Source organism: Chrysochloris asiatica, unplaced genomic scaffold (assembly GCF_000296735.1).
Source record: "Chrysochloris asiatica unplaced genomic scaffold, ChrAsi1.0 scaffold00081, whole genome shotgun sequence".
Lineage (NCBI taxonomy): Eukaryota > Metazoa > Chordata > Mammalia > Afrosoricida > Chrysochloridae > Chrysochloris > Chrysochloris asiatica.
In genome coordinates, this window is record NW_006408599.1 from 12,145,804 (window position 1) to 12,163,283 (window position 17,480).

General features: G+C 50.0%; 1 protein-coding gene across 1 annotated transcript in view; it reads right to left on the minus strand.

Moving 5' to 3' along the window:
- The window catches only part of COL27A1 (collagen, type XXVII, alpha 1), a 152,514-nt gene that overhangs the window by 87,600 nt on the left and 47,434 nt on the right, over positions 1-17,480 (minus strand). Inside the window, exons 8-13 of the mRNA XM_006865693.1 lie at positions 15,548-15,592; positions 14,911-14,964; positions 14,473-14,517; positions 11,221-11,274; positions 11,074-11,118; positions 1,523-1,576 (exon numbers count right to left, since the gene is read on the minus strand). Coding sequence (XP_006865755.1) covers positions 1,523-1,576; positions 11,074-11,118; positions 11,221-11,274; positions 14,473-14,517; positions 14,911-14,964; positions 15,548-15,592 — 297 coding nt within the window. The remainder of the gene's footprint in view (positions 1-1,522; positions 1,577-11,073; positions 11,119-11,220; positions 11,275-14,472; positions 14,518-14,910; positions 14,965-15,547; positions 15,593-17,480) is intronic.

Below are 17,480 nucleotides of genomic sequence, written 5' to 3' on the forward strand. Positions count from 1 at the left end.
AGTTGGTTCTAACTCATAGTGACCCACTGCCTAGGGTTTCTGAGAAGCAGCCGGTGGGTTTGAACCAATGACTTTTAATTTAGCAGTCCTCCAGTGTTTATCTTACAGCGCCACCCCAAGACACACTAAGATTAAGAAACAACACTGGACTGTAGACTGTTCTACTCTGTCTTATGGAGTCCCGGTGCGGTGCTGTGGGTTAATGCACTGGACTACAAAGTCTTTTGAACCACAAGGCTGGCAATTCAAGCTCACCAGCTGCTTCTTGGAAACCCTATACAGGGTCGCCACGGATCAGAACCAACTCGAGAGTACTTAACAACAACAATGACAACTCTGTCTTATGGGGTTACCAAGAGTCAGGATTGACTAGACAGCATACAACATGCTCAGAGAAGAAAGTGACTTGCACAAGACCACTCATCAATTTTATGGCAGAGGTGGGACCAGATGTCAGGTGTCCAGTCATTTTCCACTCTTCTAGGCTGTGAACTTTGAGAATGACATCAGATATGATAATGGCTAGTCCAATAGATTATACTGGACAGAATCTGATTTGCATGTCCACGCCTCTGACGATGCTCTTCTCTCTACCTGGAATGCTCCCTCCTCACCTCTTAGTCATCCCAATTCCAATGCTGCCTCCCCCAGGAGCTCCCTACTGGTCTGCTGTGTGGTGCAGCAGAACTCAAACTCAGGCCCATCTGGTCCCGGCCAGATTAGGCAGGGAAGCATTTGTAGAACTGAATTAGTCCATGATCTGGGGCTGATGGTGGACCTGGAGAACCAGCAGCTACCTTTGTAGAGTGACTCAGACAGGAAGTCCAAAGAGCCTAGTCTCCCAGGTCTGAGGGAGTTGGGGAAGTATGGCAGGTAGCCTAAGGTCCCCTAGGCATGGTCTTCACTCCAGAGACTAAGAACAAGTTTCCTCTCCCACTCAAGTCTGGAGGTTGGGATAGAAGGAATTGTGAACTCAGTCCCCAGGGCAGGCTGACCTGGCTCCTCTATGGAACAGTGCCTGGGCCTCCAATTATTTACAAACTCTATAAACATGATTGTGGTGTGGACTCCTTTAGAACTAGGCTCTTCTCTCCAAGCAGGGCCTGCAAACCATCTGCAGATCTCATAAACATCTCTGAAGCTTTTTAAGATGGCAGCATCATGGGTCAAACCAGTGGAGAGTGACTCATGAACCTTCCCAAGTCCGTGGGGTAGAGCCTGGGGATCTTCGAGGGGGCAAGGCCACTGGTTCAAACTCACCAGTCACTCCTCGGAAGCCCTATACAGAGTCTCTATGAGTCGGAACCAACTCAGCGCAACTTAACAGCAACAACAACACGGGAATCAGTAGATAGGAGCCTATGGTTCAGAGATCTCGTAATTTGCCTAAGGATACCCAGATAATACATGACTGGGCTGGGATCTGATTCAGATCTGTCTGACCCCAAAGCTTCGACTCCTAAAGCCCTCTCTGTATTTACTCTGAATCTCTTTTCTGTTCCCAAAGACTTGAATTACTTACAGGGTTTCCATCCAGTCCAGGAGGGCCTCGTTCTCCAAAGTCTCCAGGAAACCCCTGCAGTGGTGAGAGAACAAACACCTGCAGGTGAGTGTTTTTACCTGTAGGCCAGCTTTGATTCAGACCCCCAGTAGGGACAGAGGACAGTGTCCACACAGTGTCCCTTGGTTCTGGACAGCCGGTGGGATCCTGAAGTTACCATGTGTGGCCTCCAAGTAAGATCACTAACCGCTCCCCCAACAAACACCCCCAAACAAAGAGCTGCTCAGAGTTTCCAATAAGAAAATGGTACCAGGTTCCCCAGCATGGAGACAATGCGAATCCACCCATCTGGGACCACCTGGCCAATATTATGAATGGGAAGAACACAAATGGGGAGTCAGGGAGCCAGGTTTGGCCCTGACTTGCTGAGAGCTTTTATGAAATCATGTTGGCCTCAGTTTTCCTAATAGACAAGTGTGGAAGGTCTCTGAGGCATTTTCCAGTTTAGACTTTCTAGCAAGTTCTGCTATTTGTGAGGTGCTCCTCAAAAGCCACTCTACTGAATACTGATCCCTATTTTACAGATCAAAAAAGTGAGGCTCTGGAAGGGTAAGTGATATGGTCACACAAGGTCACACCACTAGTGAAAACCATCACCAACTCAACAGTTGAGTTTCAGTAGCTCAGAGGAGGCTGAGCCACCCGCTGGCCTAGGCAGGTCTGGCCCTCTCAGCCCTGCCCTGACCCCATTCTGGAGATTGCTCACTCTCTGGGGAGACAGGCAGCTGGAAAAACATCAGTGTGGGGATGCCTTCAGGCCATGGAAGGGGATTCTGAAACAACATCATTCCCACTTCAAAAGGAAAAGAAAGTCTACACGCTTGGAGTTTGGGGGAACCCCATTTTCTTTCCGCCATCCTGTAACTCAAAATTATTGTTTTTCTAGGGAAATTTAATTAAAAAACAAAGCACATTATTCAGACCAAGTGAGTGCCTGCGCTTTTCAAACAATAAAGATTCTCCATGGAGCCCCTGAAGTCTTTTTAAAATTGAACAAGAATTTAGCTTCACTAGTGAAAAAGTTCTGCCTTGAGCATTATGGTTTTTTAAGAACTATCTATGGGATCGACCTGACAACAGCATCTTGAAAGACTAGGTAGGAATTTAGGGGGTAGAGAGTTGATGTTAATGGGACAAGAACAACTCAGAACAGGGAGGTAAGAATGAGTGTACAGCTCAAAGATCATCACCAATGTGACTGTACTGTACATGTAGAAAGTGTTGTGGTTTGTATGTTTTTGCTGTGTACATTCTGTTTAATTTTTTATGTTTTTGCTATGTACATTCTGCTGAATTAGTGTTTATTTTTGCTATGTACATTCTCAACAACAACAAAAGAAATTAAATTGGGGAGGGGAGATTCTTCTTAGAGGATAATTGTATTTTTGTGAATTAAATCGAAAGACTAAACCTGAAAATAAAACCCAATCCAATTACAAAGTTGCTAAGAGCTGAGCAAACCCACTGGCCTCAGGTCGATTCCAACTCATAGAAACCCTACAGGCCAGAGGAGAACTGCCCCATAAGGTTTCCAAAGCTATAAATCTTTACAGAAGAAGACTGCCACTTCTTTCTCCTGTGGAATGGATGATGGGCTCAAACGTCAACCTTTCAGTTAGCAACCAAGTGCTTAACCACTGAGCCACCAGGGCTCCTGGCTGAGCAGAGATCTTGCGATGAGTGTGTGCCCAGACTATTGGTTTTCCCTGCCCAGCAATCCTTCTCCCTTTAAAGTCCTCCTCCATCAGGAAGCCTTCTTGGATCAGAAGGGGGCTGTGCAATTGACATTCACCTGCAGAAGGATGTGGCATCTGTTCAGATACCAAAGGAGGAAATGAAGACAGAATGATGAAGCTGGGACCAAGGTTTTTGCATGCAAAACCTCACTTAATCCTGATAGACTCCCTTGAGAGGAAGGTGATGGGTCTAATTTAACAAATAGTATAAGTGAGTCTCAGAGAAAAAGTCAGGTAGCCAAGGGCACAGAGCATGTGTGGCAGACCTGGCCCCAGACTCACTCTGAACATTGTGCTACTTCTATAAGCTGCACATAGACTGAGAAGCTGCTCAGAGGTGAACCCAATTGATTTAAGAGGGGGCAGAGGTTGGCCCAGGATCGGACATTGTTTCCGTTCTGCTGTGCATGGGGTCGCTATGAGTCGGTTCCGACTCGATGGCACCTGACAACAACAAGAACAAGTGGGTCTTAGGGTAAGAAGACACAGGCCTATCTCCAGGTCACGTCTTCTTGTTGTTGTTAGGTGCCATCTCAAGAGTACCAATTCATAGTGACTTTAAGTACAACAGAGTAAATCACTGCCTAGTCCTGAACCAATCTCACAATCATTACTACACTGGAGCCCATTATTGCTGCCACTGTGCCAATCCATCTCATTGGAGGTCTTTCTCTTTTTTTGTTAACCCTCCACTTTACCAAGCATTATGTCCTTCTCCAGGAACTGGTGCCTCCTGATAATATGTCCAAAATGTCAGAGATAAAGTCTGGCCATCTTAACTTCTAAGAAGCATTTTAGCTGTACTTCTTCCAACACAGATTTGTTTGTTGTTCTGTACTTTTAATATTCTTCTCCAAAACCATAACTCAAATGCATCAATTCCTATATGGTCTTCCTTATTCATTGTCCAATTTTTACATGCATATGTTCTTGCTTTATTAGGTACCATCAAGTCGACACTGACTCTTAGTGACCCTATGCACAACAGAATGAAACACTGCTTGGTCCCACACCAACCTCACAATCGTTGCTAAGCCTGAGCCCATTGCTGCCACCACTGTGCCAATCCATCTTATTGGGGGTCTTCCTTCTCCTTCTCTGACCCTCCACTTTACCAAATATAATATCCTTCTTCAGGGACTAGGTCCCTCCAGACAATGTGAAGTATGAAAGATGAAGTCTGACCATCCTGGATTCCAAGGAGCATTCTGGCTGTACTTCTTCCAACACAGATTGGTTTGTTCTTTTGGCAGTCCATGGTACTTTTAATATTCTCCGCCAACACCTTAACAAATACATCAATTCATCTATGGTCTTCCTTATTCACTGTCCAACTTTCACATGCATATGAGGTTATTGAAAATACCATGGTTTGGATCAAGTACACCTTAGTCCTCAAGTTGACATTTTTGCTCCTCAACACTTTAAAGAGGTCTTGTGCAGCAGATTTGCCTAATGCAATACATCGTCTGGTGCTTCCATGAGTATTGATGGTTGATGGTTGATCTGAATAAAATGAAGTCTTCGACAACTTCAATCTTTTCTCCATTTCTCTTAATGTTATTTATTGGCCCAGTAGTGAGGGTTTTTGTTTTCTTTACATTGAGGTGTCCTGAATAGAATCCGGAGACAGCCCAGTGTCTGGACCAATCACCTCCAACCATGGGCCCCTGACCCTTCTCCAGGCTTCACTTGACCCTCTGCCCTGCTCAAGCTGGGATTGTGTGATCATCAAAGACCCTTTCAGCTCAGTCCAATCCCATAGACAAAACCTGGGAAGAAGACTTCCCTCCTAAACACAGGAGCACCATCAAGCCTGGACTGCCCGGCCCATCCTGGCTGTAATGCACAATATACTCAGACCCCCCCAGGCAAGTCTCAAACTTACGGGTCCTCATCTAGACACCACTCCTGCCTGATTCACGGACTCTTCTCAGACTCAGCTGGGAACCAGCCATCCCCAGGGGACTTCTAAGCACAAAACTCACTCTACCACTCACGGGCCTTTCTGAACCTCAGTTCTCTCTGCTGTACAATGGGGAGGGTGCTATACAATGGGGAGGGGATGAGATGAGACGACACATGGACAGGAAACCCTTTCTGGCACATGACAGGCAGTAATAATGTGAGGGCACATGTCTACAATGGAAGCAAGGGAGAGTCCATCTGAACAGCCAAAATTCCAAAGTGATTCCCTTCTAAGGAACAAAACACAGCCTGAGGACAGGCCAGTGGGCGATGAGGGTAGGGATGTTCACAATGACAGTGACAGAAAACTCCAGGAGTGACTGACTTCCCAACAGTCCAACATGAGATGGGACCCATTACTGGTCCCATTAGAGAGATGTGGAAACAGGTCCAGAGAGGTTAGGGAACTTGTCCAAAGTCACAGTTATTAAAAAACAGAGCTGTTCTCGTAACTGTCACTGGCCTTGAATAAACAGAATGGACTAGAGTAAGCCTGTGGTCCCTCAAAGGGCTCTTCAGAATTCTGGGAGAAGACACAAAATGAAGTTACTGATGCTGAGGACGGGCCTGCTTTGAACATGCTGAGGGACCTCAAGTACCCAACCCAGACTCGGGCTTCAGTCTCCCTTCCTAAGGAGGCGTGAAGAAAATGACCTCTAGAGAATACAGGGTTTGCAATTAAGAACACAATGGTTGGAGAAACACAGGAATGTTAAAAGTGCAGGAACACATTTTTGATCGTCCACAGAGTCCTGGTGTCGCACTGTGGGCTAATGCGTCAGAATGCAAAGTCATTTGAACAACAAGGTCGGTGGTTCAAGCTCACCAACTGCTTCTTGGAAACCCTATACAGGGTCGCTATGGGTCAAAATCAATTCGACAGCACTTAACAACAACAACAATAGATAATCCCCAGGAGCTCTTGGTGTTCAGCACCTCACTGCTCCAATGGGGAGACTGAGGCATAGCTTGTCTCACACCCCCACTCCATAGCAGAGCATCCCATTTCCAGTGCTCGCCCCAGGGCTACCGATGCTTGGCCTTTCTAGATCTCAGGGAGCATCTGCCAAGCTGGACGTGGCCCCACTCCTAACCCATCTGTTTCTCTCTATCTGGCTGCGTCTGCTTGTGCAAGACAAGCACATGGCGTGCACACCCCGCCTGGCCAGGAAAGAGGACCTTCCTCTGCAGGCTCAGCTCCCGGCTGCAGCAGGCTGGCCCAAGGCCAAAGGATGAGCCTGGCTCCCCACCAGGGCTCCAGCCACGTGGTTACTCCACTTCCCCAGGTTGGGCCTCTCTGGGAAACTGAACGCCGTGTGCTTGAAGCAGAACAGGACTCAGGGAAGAGACCCCACATTCTCTCTTGGCCATAGCAACTCAGAGGAATAGCGCCAAGGACAAGGACAGTTCTATCACCAAACCCAGCCAGGATCCCAAGCCTCTGAGGTCCATCTCATCCATTCCCCTGCCTCCAGGCAGTGCCTACACCAAGTGATGGGATATAAGGGAAGAGGAAGCCCAGAGCATCTGGAATCAGAAGTCTCTGAGGCTCAGCTCCCCAGCCTGCCCCACACACCTGGGCTGAGAAGTGAGCTGTTTATCATACAGCTTCTAGTAAACTCCATTGTGCTACCAGCCTGCTAGCTGGATATTTGTATCAATAATCAGACTATTTAATAACCTCTGGGAAGAACCCACAGCAGGATCTTGGAGACCTCCTTCTGACCTTCACATTCTCTCCATGGGAAGTGTCTGCACAGGTCTAACCCGACTGCACTTGAAACTGTCCATATTCTTTTCTAGAGCAGGTGTGCACCCCAAATGTGCTGGCATGGAAAAGACCCCTCAAAGTTCCCCAGCATCCTTTTCTCACAATGCTGACCACAATTTTACCAGATGCTTTTGAAATCCACCTAGGAAAAGCCACTTCAGGAAACAAGGACAAGAAGGGCAGGCGGAGGCCCCACTTGGACCTCAAGGTCACCAGCAGCCCTAGGACAGTTCTGGCTCAAGTCTGGGATTCTGGGGCCTACATACCACAGCTAAGCCCCTTAATCTGCTCAGCTTCCCCATTGGAAACTTTGCTCCTTATGGCCTACAGTCTGAGAACTGGAAATAGCCCTGAGCTTGAAGTCAAAATGCCTCGTGTTAGAAACTCTGTCCCACCATGGGTGACTTTGAACAAGTCCCAGTCCTCCCTGAACCAGACACCAAGGGCACAGAGCTGGTCCCTTCCGGCTCTGCCCACCTGATTCACTGCCTAGGTCCAGCCCTAGAGGCCTGGGGACAGGAGAAAGTGGTGAGTGCTGGCCGGCCTTGCGAGTGTGGTGGGAATTCACTGAATGCAAGAGGGGTGGATTCCATTTCTCAGCATCTCTCAGGGAGAGCCCTTAGGCTGGGAGGCATGACATGGCCCTCAGCTGCGAGTGACACTGAATTGTGCCCCCAAACAAGCCACAACAGCCCAGGAGAAATCCTCCCAGGAGTTCTCAGTATCTTTTCCCTGGACTCCTCATCAGGAAATCACAGCCAGTCCATTTCTCTTTCTAGTAAGAGGTCTGAGGAGGGGATAAGACCTGCAGGCTGATCTTCCCTTTGGAGACTGAAGATGGGAGCCCAGAGAAAGAAAGGGGTGAAGAACTATCTGTACTAGCCAGCAAAGGTCTTAGTTATAGTACTGACTCTGGCACCAACTTGCTGTGTGACCTTGCACAAGTTATTTGCCCTCTCTGGGCACTGTCTGCTTAGCAGTCTGTCAAAAGGATTGGCCAAGTTCTCATTAAGGTTCCTACAGCAATGGTGCGCCCTTACTTCTAGTCTCTTGGCTTCTTTTAGACAAAGATTCACACACTCTCCTGTTCCAAACTGTATACTGAGAAGACCATGTGCATAGGCCTGAAGTTTTTCCTGCTGGGGGGAGATCAACTACATTGAAATCATCACCAGCCAACCAGAAATGAGGCCAGCTGGAATCTGACATGAGATTCAACTCATTCTTCTGACATTTCTTCCCACTAATGAGTGTCTAGAAAACTACTAGCCAAAGCTTTGACAAGGAGAAAAAAAACACTCCTGGAAGGAGCCCCAGACCTCACCAACTGGTCCAAGGTGGCAAAAGTGCTGGCTACAGGGGAATGACCCTAAAGACCTTTCAAAAGAATGTGTGGGCAGAGGGACGTGGTGGTCTCAAAGAGCCCCACAGAAACAGCAATTAAGTTGTGGGGACTCAGGAGATATGAGGTCCCAATGAACATATGAAATCACACCCTATACAGACCTTACTGATTGGCTGGCCTCAGCAGCTGGACCCGAGGTAAGGGCATTCTCATGGCCCTCAGTGGTGCTGCATGGTGAGTGGGCTGTTAGGCTGAAGGGGGTTTCCTCTCACCCACACAGGACACCTCAGTGCCAGGAACACCCCATCATGGAGACCAGGGCTGAATCTCAGGAAGTTAAAGGCAGTGATGTGGTTCATGTCCTGGTGAGACCTGAGGGACTCTGAACAAATGGATTTGACCATCTGAGCCTGTTTCCTCATCTGGAAATGGGAATACTCAATCTCTTCTCCGAGTTTGTTAGGAAGGTCACGAGGGGTTCTTGTGTAAGAGGGTTCGGCCAACACTGCCCTTAAACAAGGTCATGACCATACCATGTTTTTTACCTCACTATCGTGTCTGTTAACTGTCTCCGTCTCTAACATGTAAGCTCCTCAGTATGGCTATTTGTCTATCTACAGTCATCCCCAGCACCTGGCATACAGTAGGTGTTCAATCGATGTTTACTACATGAAATGAATGAATGACCCCAGTGAGCAATAACCAGCCCAGATGGTGCTTTCTCAGCCCCAAGAGGTCAGGGATTTTTAGCTCCAAGGAGAAGACAGTGCATGGCAGAGACAAGGTGGATGAAGGGGAAACAAAGAGGACACAGAGGACAACTGAGTCACAGGCCCTACTGAGGAGGAATTTCTTCCCACATCAGGCTGGACAAGAAGCTATAAGTAGCCTGGGGCTTTCGGGTCTTGCCTACTTGGAGAAGGAACTCACTCTGGCCAGGGAAGACAAGCACTATGAGTTTGAACAAAGGGAAACTCCAGATGACTGTCCAGAGTCTTCCATGAACCAACACTCAGCCAGGAGAGCAGTGGGGTTGGGAGAGACAGGGTGAGGAGGGGAACGCTTTAGAAAACAACCATCACATCTCAGAGGCAGGAAAACCCACCCTCTCCCGTAGGGGAAATTGACCACCTAGTGAATTCACAATGGGGTTTTTGTTAGAGCTTGGGTCTCCTGACACCAGGTTAAGGCTCTTCTAGAACCATGTGTTTTTTGTCTGGATTCTCCCCAAAGTAAGAGTTACAGCTTCCAACAAAACATTCTCTCCTCTTGTGTCCTAAAGCATTCACAGAGAGGAACAGGTTTATTCTAACAGCTCCTGTTTGCTGAGCATTTACAATACTCCAGGCTTGCCATGTATTATTCCACTGAATCCTCAGAGCAACTTTAGATGGCTCCAGCCCCAGCCAACATCTTGACTCAACTTCATGAGAGAATCTGAGCCACGACCAAGCAGCTAAGTCAATCTCTGATCTCTGAACCTCAGCAATTGTGTAAGGTAAGAAATAGACAACAAGAACAGACAACAAACAGAGATTGACAGGTATGGCAACACCACCTGAAACACAGCCAACAGATAGCAGAGTCCAGAACAGAACGAGACTACAACGACAAAATCAAAAGAACGGGGAGATCAACTGAAGGCCAAAAACATATCAATGTCAAAGAAGGGACAAACGCAGCAATGGAAGCCCAGGTGGTGAGGATGCCAGGTAAATTACAGGCTACAATGGAGTATCCTAAATGCAGAGAAAAGAAATATTTGTTGTTTAAAGTCACTAAATTTTGTTCTGCAGAAACAATAATGAACTCGGAGAGCCTTAAGGCACCAACAGGGGCTGGGTGTGGAAAAAAGGAGGCCTCAGTTACCAGCCTGGGTCTGCCTCAAGTTGGCAGAGGGACCCTGGACATATGCTCTGTCACTCAGAGCTTCAGTTTCCCCTACTGAATAATGAGATGATTAGCATGAATTCTTGTCCTCCCAGGCTCTGAGATTAGGGTATCCACCTTTACAACATTACCTCCAACTAGTGGCCCAAGAGGTCAGAGACTCTCAAATCAAACTAACTGGCTCTACTCACTGGGAAAGCTTCAGCAAGTGTTTCACATTATGCCCCACAAATGCCCAGACAAGAGAAAAACAACCTTCTACCATAGTCCTGGTGTGGCACTGTGGGTTAATGCGCTGGACTGCAAAGTCGGTTTGAACCACAAGGTCGATGGTTCAAGCTCACCAGCTGCTCCTCAGAAACCCTATGCAAGGTCACAATGAGTCAGAACCATTGCTCTGACAGCACTTAACAACAACAACAACCACAGTCAAGAGCCAGGTACAAAGTTGTGGGTTGGGGATGATCTCTGAGCCTCTGTTGGGACCACTCCCTGCTGTGGCCTGCTCACACCCCACACTGTCCTTTGCCTTGTGTGTGAACAAGCTGGGTGACCAAGGCAAAGTGAAGACTGAGTCACAAAGATCCCCAGTCCAAGCAGGCCCATGGACACACACACCCTAAACAGAAGCCCCCCCAGACACAGAGCTGCACAGAGCCAGCAGCCTGGCAACAGGAGAGTCCACACTCAAACAGCGACGGCCAAGCAGAGAGAAGCAGAAAATGGCCATGGTGAGTGGGGGTGAGGCCAACGTGAGGTCAATTCACTCATAGTCTACGTAATAGACACGGAAAATCTTTACCGGCCTACCCATCTTGCCCCTCTTGCCAGGAACGCCGGGTGGACCCTGTAGGGGAGACATAGGGAAGAAGTCAGAACAGGGCAGGAGCCAGTGTGAGTGGGTAGACAGACAAACGGCCTAACCAAAGAGAGCAGAAAGCATACTCACTCGCTCTCCGTCGGACCCTGGCAGGCCGAAGAGCCCTGGGAGTCCGATGTAACCCTAGGAAAGAGCAGATGGGGGTCAGAGGGGCCGAGCGGTGAGGTGTGGCCGGCACGACTATCACAGCCCTCCCCTGGCCCTGGGTCCTCTTCCTTGCTGGTGGCAGCAGCGGCTCGGATGGCTCCTCGATGACATAGGCCTTGAGGCAAGTGTATATGCCCATGGACTGCATGGTGCCGGCTTCCACGATGTAGTCCAAAGGCACATACCCTCACGCCAGGGAAGGGCGCGGGCGCTTGTGTGCGGGAGACCCGCCCTGTGCCGGTGGCTCTGGGACCTGTGGGAAGGAATCTCTGGGCTGTGTTAAGTTCTACAATGGCGCCAGGTCCTAGCCACCCCCAGGGGTGCCCGCTGCGGGTTGTAGCTTCTGTAGCATCTCCTCCTGGGCCTCCCAGGTCCTAAACCTGGATGGGCTCTTTCCTTCCCTGATCACCTGAGAGCAGCAGCAAGAACAGCGGTCACCCGGGCACACTGGCGTTGTGCCAGGCATGTGCAGGACAGCAGCACTGAACCCTCACAAGGGCCCTGCAAACTGGCTGTCAACCCTTCACTGCACAAATGAGGAAACAGGGCAAAGCAACATGACAAGGATCCCAATGTAAGTCCAGCTGACTCCAAAGCCCAAGCTCTTTCCGACCACCCTACTGTGAGTACATACGCCCTCTGGTTTCCTGCCGCCCAGCCTTTATTCTTTCTGTGCCCTCCAACCTGCACACCCTTCCTTCTCCCCAAATCCTTCAAAGCCCAGCTCGTATGCTTTCCCCTCTGGCCTGCATTTGATCCCTGATGCCCCAGCCTGAGGAATCACCCATTATACCCAGCACCATGTGTGTACCTCACTTAGAAACATCTAAGAGTCCCTGGATAGAGGCAACAGTTAACACACTCAGCTGCTAACGGAACAGGTGAAGGTTCAAGTTCACCCAAAGGGACCGCAAAAGGAAAGCCTGGTGATCCACTTTCGAAAAATCCATTTGGAGCACAGTTCTACTCTGGTACACAAAGACTTACCATGAGTTGAAGGCAACTCAATAGCAATTGTTTAAGGAGCATCTACCACTTTCTCCCTTGTGTCTTCATTAATTGTGTCCACGTCTCATGTCTTGATTAATCTGACAGGGCAGGGCTTCCAGAACTACTGTACTCTTCAGATGTCTGCACCATGATTTAAGAATAACTAGTCTAGGTACACAAGGTCTGTTTGAACTGCAAGGTTGGCGGTTCAAATTCACCAGCCGCTCCTAGAAAACCCTATACAGGGTCGCTATGAATCGGAACCAATTCAAAGGCACTTAACAACAACAGCAATAACAACAACAACAGTCCTGGTGTAGCACTGTAGGATAAAAATTGGACTGCTAATCACAAGGTTGGCAGTTCAAATCCACCAGCTACTCCTCAGAAACCATATCTATACAGGGTCTCTATGAGTTGGAACCGACTAGTCGGCACACAACAACAACGTAACAAAGGCTAGATTTCACTGGGCACAAACTAGGTGCTAGGCCCAGAGCTTTCGATGCAGTAAAGCGCTTACTGTTTGCTCACTTCATCCCTAGGAAATAGGTACAGGTGAGACTATTTAGGCTCAGAGAGGTGAAGTCACTTGTCTCTGGTCACACAGCTGGAATTCGGTGAAACGGTCATTTGAATTCAAGTCTTCTAACTTCCAGGTCTGAGCTCCTGACCACTCTGCTACACTGTCTCCCACCAACAAGCAACAGAGCTCACAAAGAATTTTCCCTCCCTGGAAGGCCGACTGTGTCCACTGTGATCAGTAATCACTTATCTTAATGAGTGGCCATTCAAGGTAGAGTTCATATTTATACTGACAGGTGAGAAACTGGGTCCGGAAAGGCCCAGGAACCAGCCAGCTAACAGCAGAGCTGTTCTCAAACCAGTCATCCTGACTCCAAAACCTGTGCTCTGCTTACTTCATAGCGAGAGACCAGCAATGACAAAGTTGAGAGGGCTACATGCACCAGCCCTCCCGCTCACCCCAGCTGCCCAGGGGCCCTTCAACCTGGGGGTAGTGGGGCCAGAGCCAGCCTGCCCCCCACATGTGGCCTCAAGATGCTGCCAACGTGACAAACAGCACACGGCCCCAGATGTCCTCAGCATGTCCTATTCCTCCCCTCCTTCTGGCTGGGCTGGGCTGGACGACCTTCTCCCAGGGCTCAGAGGCGGCTCGGAGGCTCCACTGGGGCCACAGCTTGGGGAAGTAGCTGGATAAAGGAAGGGAGGCCCAGCCTCCTTGGAGCCTCCTCAGCCCTGCATGTCCTAGGAGCATCCTGGGGACTTTGCCCTCCTGCCTACTCAACCACCCCCCAGATGCTGTCCTAAAGGCTGCCATCTGCTGCTGGGATCAGGTCCCATTATGCGCGACCTGGCCCAGTGAGGACTGGGTGACCCACCGGCCGAACATTCCCACGAGAGGCAGTGGGCCAACCCTTGGGACACCTGGGTCCCCATCCCAGCTCCACATCAGATGTGCAGTGAAAACTGGGGCTGTCGGATCCCCGTGGGAACCTAGTTTCCTGGTATATAGAGGAGAAGATTGCACCAGATCATCTCTTAATCTTCTGAACTTCATTTATCTTTACCCAATTCACCTAGAACTTTCTTCACTTTCCCACAGTCCACCTGGAAGCTCCTCTTCAACAATACTTATTTCCAAATGCCTAGTACTCCCGCAACCAAGCTACGGGTAGAAATGACCATCATTCCTTTGTAAAGATGGGAAAACCAAGGCTGCTCACTACTCAAGGTTTGCTCTATGTGGGTCTTGAAAGACAAGGAAAGCTGAAGGCTCATCAGCCTCCAACCCTGAGCAGCATTCACCCCCAGGCACCACTCTGAAAAGGTAGCCCCCCTCTGCCCCCAGGTCCTCAGCCAGGAGTAAGAGGGGGGACCTGAGAATTCCAACCACAGGCAATTGAGGAAGCCCTGGCATTGGCTCCCGAGTCTCTTAGGAGGATGTGCTAGAGTCGTGGCAAGCAAACGTCTAGTGTTAGTAGCTGCCTGCCCATGGCTGAGCTTGCAGCAGGGCCCTAACTGTCCATGGGGACCAAGCTGGCTTGTCTGACTCAAGGTCATCCCTCTGTTCCTCTGCTCTGTAAGGAGCACTCAGGATGCTGAGGGGACAAGTAATGCCCACCCAGGGCCCCACAAGTGTGACATTTGCCCAGGACCACTTACCCGGCTGCCTTTGGGGCCTGGGCCTCCTACTGGTCCAGGTAGCCCCTGAAACACAATAGTAAGAGGGGCAGAAACATATGGAGATGTTGCCAACCTCCCAGGTGAGTCCTGTCTCTTTTGAGTCTCAGTTGCCCCTCTGTAAAATGAGGTGAGAGCTAAACTAGGGGTCTCCAAACCAAGCCCCCACAATCCCCAAGCCCCAGGGAGGTCGTTCATAGGGACAAACCCCTGAGTGGGAGGAACTCCTGAGGCTCAACCCTGAGAACCAGAGCTCCTCTTGCACCATTCTGCCCCCTCCCCTGGTCCCACCTCCAAGACAGCCCATTCCTTGGGGCCCACCCAGTGGGCAGCTCCTCCTATTCCCCCCTCTGCCTGGGGAGCCCATGGCCATCCCCATACCACCATAGGCACAGAGCTTCTAGAAGCCCTATACTGCACCTGCCTGCCAGGGTAACCTTTGGCCCCTGGGCTGCCCTCAGGTCCTGGCCGCCCCTGCAAAGGAACGGAGAAGCATGAGGAAAGGAGAGACCCTGCCCAGTTCCAGCTCTAGGGGAGGAGGGGGGCAGCAGAGGGGTTGGGGCTTACAATGGACAAAGAGAGGGGCAGGAATGTGAGATGAAACAGAAGGAAGGGGAAGCCACCGGCCTGCTGGGCCCCCAAGCCCACCTCTCTGGGAAACCGGTCAGACAAGCTCTGAGGGACAAACTCCCTGTGCTTGTAGCCCAGGAATAAGAAAGCACAGAGAAGCTGGCCGGCTCTCCCATGCTGGCAATGGGCCAGGGCAGCCAAAATTCCTACAAACCCCATGTATAATATCCCCTAACATCGCCCGGAACAGGCCAGCTATTCATGGCTCTGACCAAAGCTGAGGGGTTCATGCCAACACCAGGCGGGTGCCGACTCTGGCTCTTTCAGGCAGATGTGGTTGCAAGAGGATGGGGGGGCAGTGGGGTGGGAGGCAGGACAGCCTGGGCTGGGGTTCGCTCAGGGAGCAAGGCTCAGGGAGGAGACAGGCCTGGGCAGGGGCTGGACTGAGGGACAGCAAGTGGAGTGGGGCTGAGGTCTAGGCCCTCACCTGTTCTCCGGGGTGCCCCGCCGGTCCAGGATATCCCTTGAAGCCCTGTTGGAAAGAAAAGCCACGTCAGGCAGGGAAGACATATCTGGGGTTGCAGACCACAAAGGCCCAGCTTCCCTGCCTGCCCAATGTCGGGGACACAAACTGCTCACAGCGCATGTGGTGGGAATGGATGCATGTAATGAATCAGGGTTCACAGAGTGCTAGTGCTGGTTCTCAGGCTGGAAGATCTGGGGGTAAAGGAAGGGGGGACTCTTTTAGCAACATTTGGGAACTGAACTGGGATAGAGCAAGTATGATAAAGGCATAATGGGGATCGAGTGTGCTTTCTCCCGGCCATTCTCCACTGATGCCAAGGGGGAGTGGGCCTGCCAGGTTGTGAATGGATGGATGAACCAAATAGGGCCTCAGGCTGGGGTATGTCTCACCTCCATGTGATGCTGGGTTCAGGACCTGCCTCTTCTCATAAACCTCAGCTCGGAAAAGAGCTCACATATTGACCAAATATGTTAACCAAGGTCCCAACCCCAAATTCAAGGAGGGAGAGGGCATTCAAATTCCTGATAGAGAAATCCCAGCAGCAGCCTTCTCCCTATGTCCCCCTGGCTCAACTACACGGTCCCAGGTATTCTGGGCATGCCTCCAGAGGCAGTGCTGGGTCCTGAGTCATTTCATTACTGTCAGATGTGTCCAGGTAAAAACCCCAGGCTTTAAGTTCCAATCAGCTAAGGACTGTAAAAAGAAGACTGAGCAAGGGGCTTCCACTTCAGATAGAAAGACCACGCTGGTCCCCAACAGACGCACCCCCACCCCACCCAAGGAGTCCTGGGCTGGTTGTAGACACTGTCCCTGACTACTATGCAACTTTTGGTGGGTTACTGACCTTCCAAAGACGGGCTTCCAATGAAGGAGTTATAATTTTTGGATCCTTTTCAGTGCTGATGTTTTAGAACCCTACAGATCTAAGACCGCCCCACAAAATGACACTTACTACCAGACTAGACTGTAGTCTCCTATAGCCCCCCTCTGTGCATGGTCCTTTCCAGAGTGTTGACCTTGTATCCAGGTCTAGACATACAAGACTCCAGCTAACCCTGACAACAGCCAGATGAAGATGAAATGGAGACGGGGGTTAACACACCCATTTTACAGAGAAGAAAACTGAGTCTTGGAGAACTCAGGAGCAGCAGTCTCGCCTCTCACCACCAGGTCTTTCTGGCACCCAAGGTCACACGGAGAGTCTGGCAAACATCCTCAGACATGTGCACTTCCATGCACGTACACAGACACAGGAATATACACTAAGCAACCCCCACGAACCCCCAGGAAACAGCGACTTTTAATTACAAACAGCAGTGTCAGTTTGGTCCTAGCAGTCTGGGGAGTTGACAAGCATTCTTTCTGTGCCTACTCAGATCTCTGCGATAGGCATGCTTCTCAAATCCAGGGGCCTATGGGCACTGCCACAGCATGGCTGGCTGAGTTTCCCACCTGCACTGTGCGCCTTCTCTCTTGGGGTAAACTCAGGCACAGGGCACAGCCTGGCCTTAACTTGCGAAGTGGTTAAGACCTCTTACTTTGGATCGATCTAGATTCCAATCCTGCTCCCCCACTGACTGGCTGAGTGACCGAGAGTCATTGGCTTCACTGGTTTCCTTGTTGGTAAAAGGGTTGTAAGATTGGCATACTGGTTACATGATAGGATGTGTGCAGAGCACTTAGTCCAGTATCTGACAGCAGGGGCCTTGTAAAACTGGCTGCTGCTATTACCACGATCTTCATGGTTCATCCATTCATTCAGAGAACATCCACTGAGCTTTGAGCGCCAGCACTCTCTTAGGCGTAGGGTGGACGGCACAGACTACATCCTTCGCCTTCCTGGCATCTATATTTGAATCAGGGAGATGTTGCCATCAAGTCAATATAAAAGGTT